The sequence below is a fragment of the Corvus kubaryi genome, unplaced genomic scaffold (genome assembly GCF_017639235.1).
Source record: "Corvus kubaryi isolate FWS band 111438036 unplaced genomic scaffold, C.kubaryi_AGA036_p1.0 37392, whole genome shotgun sequence".
NCBI classification, from domain to species: domain Eukaryota; kingdom Metazoa; phylum Chordata; class Aves; order Passeriformes; family Corvidae; genus Corvus; species Corvus kubaryi.
Genome location: NW_024581131.1, coordinates 6,016,669 through 6,032,117, shown reverse-complemented (window position 1 = coordinate 6,032,117; position 15,449 = coordinate 6,016,669). Strand labels below are relative to the sequence as shown.

Sequence of the window (15,449 nt, the reverse complement as noted above, 5' to 3'; positions counted from 1 at the left end):
GGTGCGGTGTGGAGGGCTAAGCTGAGGAATGGGGATGGTGTTTTGGTGTTTGCTTACAGGTTGCTGCACTGACACGCTCTGGAAGTGAGTAAAGGTGAACCATAAAGAGCAAAGCAGGGTTGTTTTGTTGGTTTTTTTTTCCTAAGCAAGTGTTAGGGTTTTGTTTCCTGAGGAAACCTTGGTATTGTTTAAGGTTTCAGTCTACTGGCCTGATTTCCTCCCACCTCCTCATCTTACTGACTCCTCTGCAACCTGTTGGATAGTCATGTTGTCTGTGGTACAGGTAGACAGCCAATTTCTAGTTTTATTCCAATTTAAAAGAGCATCTGTTGTATCTAGATATAGATATTTGAAAAAGGTAAATTTCCCTCTTCAAAAAAACCAAAATAAACAAACCCAAAATAGTCTTATTTCTATGAGCAACAGATAATGATAAGGCTTGTTCAAGTTTTGCCCTCTCTACTTTCTCTTTTACAGGCTTGTCAAGACTACCTTCCCTGACTCAGGAATTCTTGCTCTCTCTGTGCTTCAGTTGGAATTTGAATAGCAATATCGTGACCAGTTTTCTGTCTGAAGTAGAGAAGAGAAGGTAAAAATGGACCTTGTGTATGGGAACAGCTTCAGCCTGATATCCCTCAAGTCTGGCTGAAACTGTTTATGGTCCTGAATCCAAAAACACATAGGCTTCTGCTGAACTTGAAGCATCTCTGCAGAATCCCTTCTTTTGTCCAGCCCCTTAATCTCTGAAGGTTAAAAACAGCCATGAGTACTTGGACAAAAACAGTGAAAGTTTTCTTATACTGCTATTATGGTGCCTGTGGATCAGGCAATCTGTTCCTATTGCCATCTAATCCCTGGATTTTTGGTTGCAATTTTAATTTAGAGAGTGGAAATTCAATTTTTGATCTGTTCATCTAAGGATCCAAAGTTTATTTGCTCCCATCAAGTTCAAAAGCAGGTCTGTGACTGAGTTCAGTGGTTACAGGATTGTCCATGTTATTTTTCTCTTCTCCCCCACAGCCCTCCACTTTCCCCAAGGTTCTCTTTAAAGAGTAAAACCTCTAGGAAATACAGGCCCACCAGAATCAAACAGAATCAAATAATTTCCTAAGCTCATTTTCAGAAATAGGGGGTTTTTTCCGCTTTCCTATTTTCTACCACAATCTTGCCTTTTCTTTAATAATCTGGAACTGCAGCTGCATAGCAGAGTAGAATTCAGAGGTTAGAAAAAAAAAAAGAAGTGTATGTTTGGGTCTTAAATTAATATACACATTAAATTATATTTAATTATGCCTTATCAATAGGCTGATGAACTTAGGTGTTTGCTGCTGCCATTGGTCATGATGCTCTGTAGCAGGCAGAGGCAGCAACTGCTGCTGATGGAAAAGAAAAGGTAGTGGAAGGAGGAGGGGAGAAGAAGGAGGGAGACGAAGGGATTGGCTGCTTTTAATGTCATTCACAGCTGCGAGCCCCGGCTCTTCCGCTGCTCCAGCTCTGGCTCTCCCTTGAACAGCTCCTAGAGAGAACAAGGCGTGCGGAGCTCGGATCACCAGCATCATGCTCCTTGGGCTTGGATCGTAGATCCCCCTCTTTGAACATTAAAATAACTCCTTCGTCTTTCAGCGTCCCAAGCAGACCCAGCGAGAAAACAAGCACGTGAGAGAGAGAGGAAAGAAAGAGGAGGAAGACGAAAATCTGCAACCAAGGGGACTAAAGCAAAGAAAAAGAGTGCTTTGCTTGCACAGCTGCAAAGTGGGAATTTAAAGAGCTGCAGAGAGAGAAATTCCAGCTCATCAGCACATACACATTGCAGAATTACAGATCCAGGTAGAAATGACATCAACAGGGAAAGAAGGCAGCGGAGCTCAACATGCACAATATGTTGGACCCTATCGTTTGGAGAAAACCCTAGGAAAAGGACAGACAGGTTGGTTCTTTTGCAGCAGCACCGGTGCTAGAGGGAAGGTGCTGTAGCAGCTAGTGAGGTGTTGGGGATGGGGTGTTTGAGGGTTCAGGTTTTCCCATTTGCTGTTTCAGTGAAGATAATATTCATAGGGGGTTTTGGCCTTTATTTATTTTTAGTTTTCATTTTAATTCCTTCTTTTCTTCATTTTTTTCTTTTCTCCTTTTCTTAAAAAGAAAAGAAAAAGAAAAAAAAAGCCCAGGATGCTTTATGTTCATTACTCCTGCTAATGGGTGTTGTTCTGATGACAGCCAGAGTGCATGCAGAGGAAAAAAAAAGATGATCTGCTGGTGGTGAATTTTCACATCCGTTTCTTCACTGCCCTACTTAGGAGCATTTTTCTTTTAAATCAAATTATATTGAAATTAAAGGTTCACAGCCTGTAGTACCGAGGAGGTGGTGGTGGTGGTAGTGGGGGAGTCACCAGCAGTATTTCATGACATCATGATTGAAAAGGGTGTAGTCCTTAAGGTGCAGTTGGGGGGGGGGGGGGGGGTGGAAATATGTACAGTATGTCTCTGGCACTGACTGCTGTGGGTATTCAGCAAATATGGATGGATGGGCTGGTGGTTTTTGTGGGTAGGGTCTGAAATAAAAGAAAAATAGAGGATCGGTGGCAGAATTCATTCTGGTTATGCTGTGTTTTTGTAGGAGGGGTGGGGAGGGGGGAAGGGAGATTATTTAATTATTTTTCTTAAAGCTTGTTTATGAAACTCGCCCCCAGCAGATTTTCCTGAATGGAACAATGGTAAGAAATATTAAAAAGAGGAAAGCGAGTGGAGGGAATTAGCAGAGAGCAGGTGCTTCTGCCCTACATGACATAATTAGATCCCCCAAATGCGTTCAAGATCTGGACTTACTGTTGCTTGCTTGGATAGCATATTCACTTCAAGGGCAGGGGAGTATTGACTGGAAGAAAAACCCTTAAGAAGAAGCCCAAATGTCTTCCTTTTCAAAATTTTTTTATTTTTAGTAACAGGTGCAGTAAGCAATGGCATCTGGCAAATTCATTGGGTTGGGATCCCCCCAAAAGTGGATTGAGACTTGAGATTATAATTTAGGGAAGGGGTAAGATCAGCCATAGGGGGGCTTCTTTGGGCATGTGGGTGTTAAGTGTTGTTCATTATGGTGGGACAATAAAACATGATGCATTGTGGTGTATTTTTTTTTTATAACCCAGCCGAGCTTTGCCCATCTGTTGTCTAAAGGATTTAATAGGCGTTTCCATCCCCAGCTGCTGCCTCTGCTCTGCCTGCTTCCTCACTGCCCTGCGTGGCAGCAGCTCTGCAGTCCGCAATTTTCTTGGGGACACAGTCAAAATCCAGATCTTTCTCTGTAAGAAGCAATGCTCTTCTGAGATGATTGATTATAACCTCCCCCCCATCCTTCCCCTCCTCTTCACAACCCCATAGCAACCGTTCAGAGACATGGATGAAGATGACATTGTCTTCTAGTGCAAGTGACTTTTATTTATATTTCTTTTTTTTTTTTTCAATCTCTTCAGTATATCAGCTGCTAAAGGTAGTTCTCTATCACTGTTTTGGTTACCACCTTTATCCTTTGCATAGCTCAGTGGGTCTTCTGCAGTTGTGTTCTTACTAAAATCTGTTCTGATAATGGTAATGAAAATATTCTACCAGCAAAATTGTGGTGTATTGTTAATAAAACTGCCCTATTTCTGCTGCTAATCCTTTCCTGAATACTCCAGGTGATCAAAGAGCCAGCTGTAGATGACAAATTCATTTTTGTCTTCATCACCATTTCCTTTTTTCTCTCTCTCTCACCTTCTCAGTACCCCTCCCTCCCCCTTAAATGCAATCGTGCCTGAGATTCCTGAAAATACAGCTGCATTAACCTTTTGCTCCGTGTTCTTATAGCCTGACGTTGTGGTCCTAAAGGGTTATCTGCAGCTTTGGTTATTTTTTTTCCTCTCTGCTAATCTTCCTATCTTCCTCCTAAGTGATTAGAGACGTGGGGGTGGAGAGAGAAGAACAGGATGTATTTAGAGGCTTGCTGCTGTTGGCCTCTGCAGTTATTCAACCAGCTGGACAAGGGCGAAAGTTTCCTTTTGCAGTTTTACCGTATAACTGATCTTTATAGATAAGTCTCTGCTGTTTGCACACATGAATGCACATGAAATGCACAATACATTGTGTCATAGAAGCTGGAGGTGGGGGAAGGAGGAAGAGAGATCTTGAAAGTAGCTGATGTCAGTCTGTGTCTCTCTTGTTATACCCGCCCTTGATTAATGGAATAATGCACTGAGGTGAAATCTAACTCAGTATTAAACATACATGGCTAAATATGGAAAGATGCCTTCTGGTCTTCTCGCATTTTCTGTGCTAATCACATTTGGGAGCATGCAGAATGGCATGAAGAGTGTGTGGCATGTAGCTCATCCTCATCCTGCTTGTTTTGGAGGGTGAGCAGGCTATCTGCAGCATTTTAGGAAGAGGACAAGCAGTGCAATATGAGGGCCTGATTCACTGTAGTATATTGTGTATCTTTGCATTTGGGTTGCAGTGGCATACAGATGAAGGAAGTAGTGGTTGTATTCATTCCCTTAGAGCTTGACTTTAAAGCTTGGAAGATTAGGAGGTAATGTCTTGGAATTTTTTTTTTTTTCCAAGGGGTTGAGGAAGAGTGAGAAATAAAATCTGGCAAAATGAAATGATGAATAGAAGGAAAGTGTAGGCTGTGTTGCAAAGTCCTGTGCATTTTGCAGTGATCTTCCTATCCATCATTTTTATTTGAAATGAAAAAAACTATTGACTCTATAAAAGTTATTTCAGATAGGCAGGTCAAGCTTTGCTCTGAGATACACTGGCATTATACAAATATATTAATTACTCTTACCTCTTTTTACTGACATCAGAAGGGATTTTGGGGAGGAGTGGGGGTTCATTCATAGCTCAGAGCAAACTTAGAGAGGGTGTCATGGAGGGAGAACTTAAGGGTAGGTAGAACACTCATTGGCTTTGTCTCTGTGAAGTTCTTGCTGATTGCCACCTTAAAAGCTGAAAAAAAGTGTTTACCAGCAGCAACCTACTGGTCCCTGCAGAGAGGTCCAGTGTATGTGGGACATTAGTGAGACCTGGTGACATTTGGCTGTGGGTGGGCAAAACTGACAGGGGGAAAAACCTTCTGTTCAAATTCATGGGTAACAACTGAAAGTGTTGGTTGATCAGAGATGCAAAATTTGTCCTGAGCAGCCTTCTGGGCTGGTGCGTCATGCTTGCTGAGGGTGACTGATGCCGCAAAAAGAGGATTAGGGTCTCTTAGGCAGAGAAGTTGAAAGGGGGCTACACGGGGCAGTGCTGTAAAATGGTTGGGCTTAGGTCTTTGCTACTAGTGGGAATAATGCAGCATATGAATTTAATATATCATTTGAGTACCGTAGCAAGATGGTTTGCTTTTGTAATAGGTTGAATTTAGAGCACCTCTTCTTGACGTCATCTGGCGGAATACCTTATGGAATCTCTGTTTAAATGATCTTGCAAGAATACAAGAGGCATCACAATCTTGATTGTTGTACTCAAAAAATTATTTTACAGAACTGCCAGTGTAAAAAAATCACTGTTGTGTATATATATCGGTGTGTGGGGGAAGGTTGGTTTATCACAGTTTCATTGGTACATTCTTTTACAGTTAATTATAGGAGGTTTTCATTGTAATTAACAGTAATGAGCAAAGGATGTGTGTCCTGTTACAGTAACACACATGGAAACAGTGTCCCTTGAGGAGCCCCAGTCATACCTGATCATGAAGGAGTGTCTTAGGCTCAGATAAAAGAGAGGCTTTTCTCCATTTGCCACTAATTTTACATGAAACCAGCTCTTGTGTATTCCTTGCTCTATTATTTTTTTAGAATTCCACAGTTATCTCTGTTCATGTGTTTCTTTTGACCTCATTAACCCCTGTTTCACCCTTGAAACTCTTAACAGTAATTCAAACTGACTAGTGAATATTTATTAATGAGTGCAAAGATGAGGAGCTGAAGTATGTCTTGTGAAGGTCTTCAGCATTTTGGAGGGTTTTCTTCTATTTTCATTTGACAGTCACTGTATAGGCTTCAGCATCATTGCTTGCTGTAGCATCAGTTGAATGCCTAGCTGAAATTTCTAAAATGCTGATTTGTCTACAAGCAATAAGGCATTGGTTCTAAGTGGGAGTTACTCTATTCGCATTGAGATAAACTCCATGGGAAGTTTAATGTTGCTTATCCATTTTGTTATGTTCCTTTTATTCTGTTTTAAGCCCGGTACAAAGAGTCATGCTTGAAACTCGCGGCACTCTGACCTTCACGAAAAGTGTAGGGGTTCCCTTTTCTGCGTTGCATCCCATATAGCTTACAGCTTTTGTGGATAACAAAAACCACAGTTTTTGTGGATAACAATTATATATGAGCCATGAGTGAGGTGTTCAGCAGTGTGCTTTTGGGTTATGTAAGAACAGAAATCATTAAATTTGGGTCTTAGTGAATTTAATAGCCTTTTATACAGTGAGAGCTTAAACAGGACGTTTCCTTACAGCCTTAACCATCTGTTTCCAAGACACTGGCAGAAACTGAAATTTTTTAATTTTTTTATTTGTCTCTGTCAAATTTGGTTGAAAACTTCAGCTCTATTCAAGGAATGTTGAGTAGTCAATGGGATCTCAGAAGTCTGGTTTCCTTAGGTAAGTAGGCTAAACAAAGTATATCCTCTTCATTCATACTGCTATAATTTTTTTTTTCTGACCCAGTGTATTGGATCTAGAGAGAATCTAAGGAGTACAGTTTTCTTCCACTTAGCTGTCTAGATGAATATATCATTGTAAGAGGTGTTAATCATTGCAGTTTTCCTCATGGCCTTTTGAAACACACAAGCAAACAACAAACCAGTTTATATCCTAATATTATTTTCATATATATACTTTGCTCTTCCTCATGATAGTCTGTGAAGACTTAAATGTTGAATTGGTAATCACAGAAATAAATACTGCAAGCAATACTGTAGGTAGTAGAGGTGTTAAGAATGAAATTTTCCCAAGAAAAGTTATGTCACTGTGACTTTCATTTAATGGATTATCAAGTAATGGTTATGAGTTTTGAGAGATTTGGTCTTTCTTAATTTTATATACCTTTGATCTAACTGTTCAAAAGTACTGTTCGCCTGCTTTACTGACTGAAGTAAACTAGTATTACCTTGCCACTTGCCTGAACTGGAAAGTTCAGCTATCCCTTTTATGACTTTCACTCTTTTTATTTGTTTTGTTTAGTTTATTGTTTGAATTAGCAAATTCCTGTTTGCTAAATGCAGTGAAAATTATTTTTAACTTCCATCCTTCTGCAAACTTTGTAGGGGCATGCCATTAGTCTTTTACCTCAATATCAGTAGCACAGTTATTATAAACTTGTGGAAACAGCAGCAGGCTCTGAATTACTGTTTTTCTTTGTAAAGCACAGGAAGCTTTCTCACCCAAGAGTTGTTAAAATTTAGATACTGTCAAATGAGTAGGACTCTATGACTATGTACTTACATTTCAGATGCCAGCAGGAGCTATGGAAGCACTGATTTCAAAAATAGGGTTCTTTCACTGTTTAAGCACTTTTCTACTTTTTGCCACTGTTCTAATGCCATTTTGTTCTGCTACAGTGAGAAGGACTGAATTAGGGTGAGGAGAGAGGTTGAAGAAAGGAAAAAAGCTTCTTGTTAGAATTTACATCTTGAGAAGAATTCTTTTGATCTCTAGAAAATCTGGAATTCTGTGAGAAGACCAAGTGTAGTGTTTTAGGTGGGTTCTTACAATTCCTTTTGTAAGCTGAGTGGAGCAGGCAGTGTATGCTTTGGATTTTCCAGCATTGCAGTGTTTTTCCATATACCATAAGTTTACTCCATACATTACATTTTGGGAAGTCTTTAATATTGTGTGCTTTTGATAGTTAAATGGTAATTGCGATGACAGTAATAAATGCCATACACACCTAACAGTTAGCAGGTAGGTAATATAGAACAAATGTAGGTAGTGGAAGAATTCCAGCTTTCAGAAAAAATTTGAAAGGAAATGAGAAGTTTGGAAGTAATACCTTCTGAAGTAAAAGACATTGCATGAGGACTGTATTATGGGCATAGGAGAACAGTCATAATAAGACGAGGTGGAAGCCTGGATGTAGATTTCCGTGAAGGTACAGTAAAGGCAGAGACATAAATGAATGCTCAAGTAGTGGTCCTCTTCAGATGCTAAGACACTGTAATTTGCCCTTGTGAAGTCAGTCCATATTTTAAGTTGAGCTGACTTCAGTAGAAAGATTATCAAGTCTGTGATACACAGATGAGGGTGGATTTTTTTTGTTTGTTGTGGATTGTCCTATTAAGAAATATCCCAAAGAAATTTTCTGGTTTTGTTTTAAACAAGCCCAAGATGTTTAGCAATCCTAGTCAATAACGCCGTTCATTCTGCTTATGGAATATGAGGAGATTGTTTCATTTCCAGTTCATGCATAAACATTATGTTTTTCTACAAAACAGCCATAATGATCTGTAGAATAACATGAATAATTTGTTGTAAATAGTGTTCTTAATGAACTTGAACTGTCTTCATCTGCAGTGTCTGTAAATGCAGAGTGATTTCCTTTACATCCTTATTTGTTTCAGATTTTCTGGCAAACAGCTATTTATATCTCCTTTCCCCAACTGTCTTTACCTCACTTATGGATTAGTTGCACTTATGCAGTATTCAAAGATTTGAATCGTGCTCTTGAATGTAGTCTGTTGGGTATATTGCATAAGAGAGTTGCATTCTACTTGGATCATTGTGCAAGCACTTCCAATACAGATGTCTGCAAGTGCAAACCAAAAATTCAGTTTTGCTGGACAGTTTGGACATGATTCCTATGAGCATCTATGTTTGGTAGATGTAGGTATTCCAGAAGGTCTTTTTAAAAGGTACACAAATGTGACCAAATGAAACTTAATTTAAAATGCCTACTTTTAGAGCATATTAATATCATTCATCCAGTTTCATTTTACTTATTCTACATTTAATTTTGAATAGGGATATAAAATTTTTATTAATTATGTTTACAGACTAGAAACATTACTAATAAAAATATCTTAAAAACCACACTAAAAAAATACCCAGAAGATTTTTTCCATTGCTTCATAGCTTTTGAAAGTTGGGTTTAAGTGGAGTTTAGGTGGAACAGCAGAATTTGTTTTGGTTCCTTTCACAGAAGTGCATTACTGGCTATTGATGTAGCTGCAAGCATTTTGTTCTTGGATGTGTCGTTTGTGGCAGAGATGGCTATGAGGGTGCAGTTGTCCTGTGGTCTGTATAAACAGGAATACACTGATTCTTTTGTAATGACCTTGGGATAAAGTTTTTAAAGGCCATTAAATGCAAGTGTGTCATGAGACTAAGGATAGAAAGCAATCTGGCCAAAGAAGGTGAATGATGGTGTGTATTTAAGCAAATGCAGGTACATTCTCTTGCAAATGGTACTTGCCTTCATAGAGGGCAGAGTAACCTTCAGGCTGGTGCAGGTGGCTGATGCATGGTTACTCAGTGCTGGAGTTGGTAGAGTAGGACGCTTTCCTTGAATTGTTAGTGCTCTTGGCTTTGTTTTGAGAAAATGATTTTATTATTTCCTGAAGGCCACAGAGACATGTCAGCTGATAGAAAGTAGCCCTAAATAACTCTTTCATGGAGTTCTGATGGCCAAGCTTACTGTTTTGCACCCCATGGCTGTGCCAAGCAGTTTCTGCCTTTTAGACTTTTGTTGGACCTACTTTGGCTTCCTTTGTAAAGATTGCTGCTTGCTTAAAAGGACAAGAAATACTTTTAAATTTTTTTTTTCCACAGAAACATTTTTAATTTTGGATGGGGTAAGGTTAGACCTGAAGGGACTGTTCTTTGTGTAGCTCACCGCAGATAACAGGCTGCTTTTCAGTTTCTTATCTAATATCCAACTATTGATAATCAGTGATTTGATAATTAAGGAGTTTGGAAGAAAGTAGATAACTTGCCAGCTACTGACCTAAGGAGATTATTGCTGGTGAAAACTTTGCACTCAGATTTGCAAATCAGCTGATAGCAGATGGGTTAATGCAGGGTGCAGGGGAATATTGAGGAGAGAAATCATACTCAGGTGGCTTAGGGTGGGGTGCAAGTACTATGTATTTTTCTTTCTTGTTATAATGTTACAACACTTTGTGGGAATTATAGGCATGATAATATTTCCAGTGAAGTACTTACCTTTAATTTTTTTTTTTTTTTAAAGAAGGAAAACTGTTTTCAGGCATCAATTTAGTAAGTGTTCTTCTGGCTCTCTACTTCTACTTACAAAACAACACGCTGTCTTTATATCCTGAGGCTTTTGCAATTTTGATTTGGTATCTTTTGCAGTATATCCTTTATGTGGGAGAAAACAAATCAGTGTGGTAATGTATATATTTTTTAATAATGTCTACATTACCTATGTGTTAACACACTCTGTTTTTGCAGTGTCATTCCTCTGTGTGTTCAGCTTTAAATGCCATAAACTGATTCTCCTTGTATTTCATCTATTAAAAGCACTATTGACTGCAACAGAAGTAATGGAGGAGCTGGTTTCTGGAAGAAGCAAGCTGGACTGGACCAAAAATATGTTAGTTTTTTACTGTTTGTCTAAAGCCTACTCTAAGAACTATTACGTTTCAGTCTGCCAAACTGGAACAGCTGCCAATGAGAATGTACTGGGTCTTCACACTGACCTAGCAGACAATGATGATGAAATTGCTTGGCTCTTTATCTTCCATTCTTTTTCTTAATTGTTTTAAGTGTGGCTAGCAGTGTAGACAGTAGATTTCTACACAGATACTCCTATTGGAAAAGTGATTGTTTTGTTGCTTTGGTCCAGGATGAGGCACACCAAAGCCCAGGTTCATAGTGTTGGCTCATCTGGTTTACAGGAATATCATTTATGAGGAAGAGGGACCTGCAAGAACATATTTGCAGCTAAACATGAGCTAGAGATGTACAATTTCCTTTTTAAAAATTCTATTTAAAAAAAAAAAAAGAAAAGTCCTGCTCCGATGAAGTCTGGGCTCATCTAGCATAAGACTTTGCTAAGACTACTGCATTTTGTTGCATTTGAATTGAAGCACAAGTTTAAGTGGGAAAACAAGACTTCATATCCCAAATCTCTGTGGTGTGAAATGCACTGTGTGGGATGCTAAAAATTTTCTGATGTCTTTGCTGACTGCTTGCCAGCAGAGGATTGGGGTACTTATCATGCCAGCCATTTGCCCTGGGTGAGTTTCATTCAGTGAGTGTGTGAATTCCTTTTAATAACTGTGACCTGTCCCTAAGATTAAGGAATGAATTTGACTCTTAAAGATTTTTACCATACTGGAATCTCTTAATCTCTTCCAGTATTCTATTACAAAGCTCTCATCATGTTTTCAGGTTCTAAATGATGGGTAGCTTGACTGTCGTGTTGAGACAAACTGCTGGCAGCAGGTACAGGTTTGGTCCATGGTTTTCTTTTTGAAGTCCATGTCATCTGGTGTTTTTTGGTTTGCATTTTTGTGGGTTTATTGGTTGGTTGGGGTTTTTTTTGGTTGCTTTTGGGGTTTTGTTTGTTTATCTTTGTTTTAAACTTCGACGTTACCTTGCCTCTTCAAAGTGGAAACTGGTCCAAGGATTGTCATCCTAATTTAGAGGCTACTAGACAGATATTTGGTTCTTTCTACAGCTGAAATCTCTTAGAGAAAATTAATTAAGACCCTAGGAAGGTATTCTCAGAAAATTTTGGGGGATGTTACAGTTCCAAGGCTGAGACCCTTAATCATTTAGGCCCTATTTATCTTACTGCTAAGAGCTGGTAGAAATACTCAAGGACATAGCCCATATCTAAATAAGCATATATTATCATCAGAATTTTTTTTTTAACTGTATGGTCATGGTAGACTGAAAAACAAGGTACTTTTATGGTTTTCTCCTACTTATACAAGATGCTTTGTCTGTGGGAAATTAATGCTGATGCACTGTATGTCCTTGGAGAATTATTTTATCTTAGGTGTATTTTTTTTTCTTCCACATTTCATGTGTCTTGCCTAGTTTGTGAACCGAGGGGAGGGATAATTTGTGTTACATTATCTGCATGTAATCCCTTTCATGCTAAGGCATTAATCCTAGTGAGGCCTTTGTGTGTGAACAGGAAGTTCTATTTAAATATAGGAAGAAGCTCCTTCACTGAGAGCGGGTTGCACCTGGCACTGGTTGCCTAGAGATGTTGGGAAGTCTCCTTCCTTGCATCTGTTCAAATCCAGACTAGACAAAGCCTTGAACAGCCACTCCAGCTGACCGTGCTTTGACCAAGGGTGTTGATCTAGATGATCTCCAGAGATCACTTCCAGCCTCAACTCCTCTGCTATTCTGTGTTATCCTGGGCAGCTAAACCATAGCTTGCTCAGTGAACTGTCAAACTACGGAACTCTGTTCTCCAGTTTTGTACCCTGTATTCCCCTGCTCCTGCTCTTTCTCTGTCCCTTGCCTCTTGGACTAGGTGAGGACAATGTCTGGGGCTCATTTGGAGCTGTCTCTGCTGCTTGTCTATCTTTTTTTTTCTCTTGAAATACATTAAGGATTAAATCACAATTGAGCTTTCCAAAGTGGGAGTGATAGTTTGAACCTCTCAGGGTTTTTTCCACAGACATTCAGCACTTTCCATTAAACTTGTAGAATCTTAGAGACTTAACCTTGCTCTTTCAAACTTGGTTGAAACTTGATAATGGGTTCTGATGTTTTGCAGACAGACAGCTGGAACATTTAAATTTTATTTCCTTAAAAAAAATCAGGTTAACAGAAAGCTGTTCTAAACAGCGCAGCTTCTCTAATCTTCATTTGGTTTTGAGGGCCATGACATGCTGCTATGGCAGATCAAGATTGCTGCAATACAGCTGCTCTTCAGATATTGCTCTCACCTTGGTTAAGTTTTCTATACCAAAGTTAGAAGGAAAAAGTGGTTCTAATAGCACATTATGATTCCCTAATGCTGGGGGAATCCCCAGACAGCTTCACAAGCTGGATTCCTGCCTACTCTCTGCTGCTGGAGCAGTGCAAAGCAAGGGCAATGGAGATTTGAACTTGGTCATTTCTGTTTCCAAGCTGAGCTCAGTGCTCGGGGAGTGTGGGAAGAAGGGAGCCGTCTCTGTATTTCCTCCATGTATCCATTTTGGTACAGTGGCAGTATTTGAAGTAGTCTTTCCTGCAGAAAGCTGAGAGGAAGACTGAGAGCTGTTTGTGTTTGCAATGCCTGTCTGTACAAAATCGTCACCAAAGACAAAGCCAAGTATTATATTAGAAGTTGGCAGTGGCACAGGCACTATTGCCCTATTAAACACAAGCATTTGTTTTTTTGTAAAGACACGGCTATGAGTGGCACATCTTTTAAGATTCCTTACGCTTTGTGAGCACCAGCCTTCAAGTTTGTCATTATCCTTTGAAACTAATTAAATCTACCCTTTTCCCCCCAAACTTCCCACTCCTGTAAATCAGTAAAGCTTGATTAAAATCAGTGATCATCGACAATAAAGAACGATCTGTCCTAGAGTTTCTGGGTTTTGTCCCAGGCTGCTTTTCATCTGGGTTTGTGGTTTATTTCATTGCTCATATTTATGAAATTACATCTCTTTTACTTCTGGTTGTTTCCTGATTGCGATGAAGACATTACTTAGGCAAATTCCCCACTCAGTTACATCTGTGCAGTCTCAGTGACTTCAAGGCCTTGTTCAGGTTTATCTGAGAGGGGAGTTTGACTCATGAGTAAGCTTCTCATGGATGGCAGCAGAGGCAGACCTCTGGCAGTGTTCTAGTTAAGAGCAGCCTAGGAATACATCTCTGCAATGAATATTCAAGCAAATTAGAGCACTAAGTGGAATGACACTGTAAGCAAATTCAATTCATACTGAAAATACAGGTCCAGCATTTTACAAATTACTATATTTCATCCTTAAAGCAGAAGTCTGTCTGCTCAGCTAACACACAAATTAAGCCAAGCAGATGTTTTAATACTTTTAGTAGTAATTCTTTAGTATTCCTTACATGCATGTACTGAAATTACCCAACCAGTCTGCATTAAGTTTCAGGATAGAGAAGATGTCCTTACATTTATCATTACTGTATTTTTGATAGGGAAAGGAACAACCAGGCTACCAGCATGATGGGGACAGTTGCCATCGTTGTTAACAGGAGGCTTGTCCTGTTCAGGCAAAACACTGCAAAAATAGGCAGGGTTTCTGAATCTGTGTCCTTTATGCTGTCATCACCATTAATCTTATCACCACTGAATTAGTTGAGTTACGGCTGCAAAGCCTCTTTAGCTCCACCATTTCTTACTTATTCTCAGTGCTTTGGTGCCTGTGGCTCTGTGGAACCAGGTGGGCTGTGGACTGCTTCACAAGAATTCTTAGCAATCTTGATTAGAATAGCAAAATTAACATCATATTTATTGTTTGAATGTCTGCTCTACTGCAAATTTCTGAAGAGTTCATCTGAGGGGAGAAACTCGTGTGCTGTAGGTCTTTTTCTTCTCATTGAAATGGTGGAGATTGAAAACATGGCAAGGCCAAAGATCTGGATCAAAGGGTATGTGTAACTTGCAGTCAGAGGTGGAATTCTAGCACTGGTGGGTAGTGCTATTCTCTTCTGGCACAAAGAGCTGTGAATACAGGGCAGTGAAGGTTGGAGAAGGGAACCAGAGCACCTAAGAACCTTGCCCTGTGTAGAAGTCCCGTCTTCCCCACCTTATTATTTACTTGTAGCAGATGTGCCTTTGTTTTGGTCTCTTGATAAACTCTTCATCAGCTACAAATCAATATGGTGTGTCAGATATGGATAAGCTGAATATTTTTATACATAAAGCATTGTACACTTTGTGTATGTGAGACTTCATTTCAGGGCTGCTTTGGGGGTTTTTTTTGTGTGTGTACACAAAATACCAACCTTCTGCTTGATCCTGTAGAGTTCTAATTCTCTTGTTCAAGATTATTCTGTATTCTCAAGGCTTCTAGGATTAAAGGTACTGAACTTCTCAGAGGATTGGGTCATTATTTATACTCTTGTGATCTCTAAAATGCTACAGAGTCCTAGCTGGGACATTTCTTGGCTTCAAGAGTAGTAGAGATGTGTACAATACAGGGTCTGTTCATGTCTTTGTGCAGTTATAAGGCAGATTATTCAGAAACAATAACTGTGTGGTCTTCACTGGCCTTAACAGGCTCAGTCACTGACTTGGGGTGGAGCCTTTGGCAAGTAAAAAATTATAATTTTTTTTGTGATGCCCTGCTGTAAAACTAAGATAATTCTTGACTTCCCTTTGGGATTGATAGGGTTAGCCAGTTAGCATAGATAACTTTTTCAGAAATAAAAAGCATCATGAAAAGGGCTGGGATAACCCTACTATTTAGGACTCTCCTCTCTCCTCTCCTCTCCTCTCCTCTCCTCTCCTCTCCTCTCCTCTCCT

The 15,449-nt window shown here is 39.5% G+C and overlaps 1 protein-coding gene across 15 annotated transcripts in view; it reads left to right on the top strand.

Moving 5' to 3' along the window:
* Positions 1 to 1,469: 1,469 nt before the first annotated feature.
* The window catches only part of BRSK2 (BR serine/threonine kinase 2), a 310,976-nt gene continuing 296,996 nt past the window's right edge, over positions 1,470 to 15,449 (top strand). For 7 of the 15 annotated variants that reach the window (XM_042038342.1, XM_042038339.1, XM_042038343.1 and 4 more), the window contains exon 1: positions 1,471 to 1,927. In XM_042038342.1, the coding sequence (XP_041894276.1) occupies positions 1,834 to 1,927 (94 nt within the window). In that variant the 5' untranslated portion in view covers positions 1,471 to 1,833. Of the gene's footprint in view, positions 1,928 to 15,449 lie in introns of all 15 variants that reach the window. The other 8 variants (XM_042038352.1, XM_042038351.1, XM_042038347.1 and 5 more) reach the window with 3 other exon arrangements.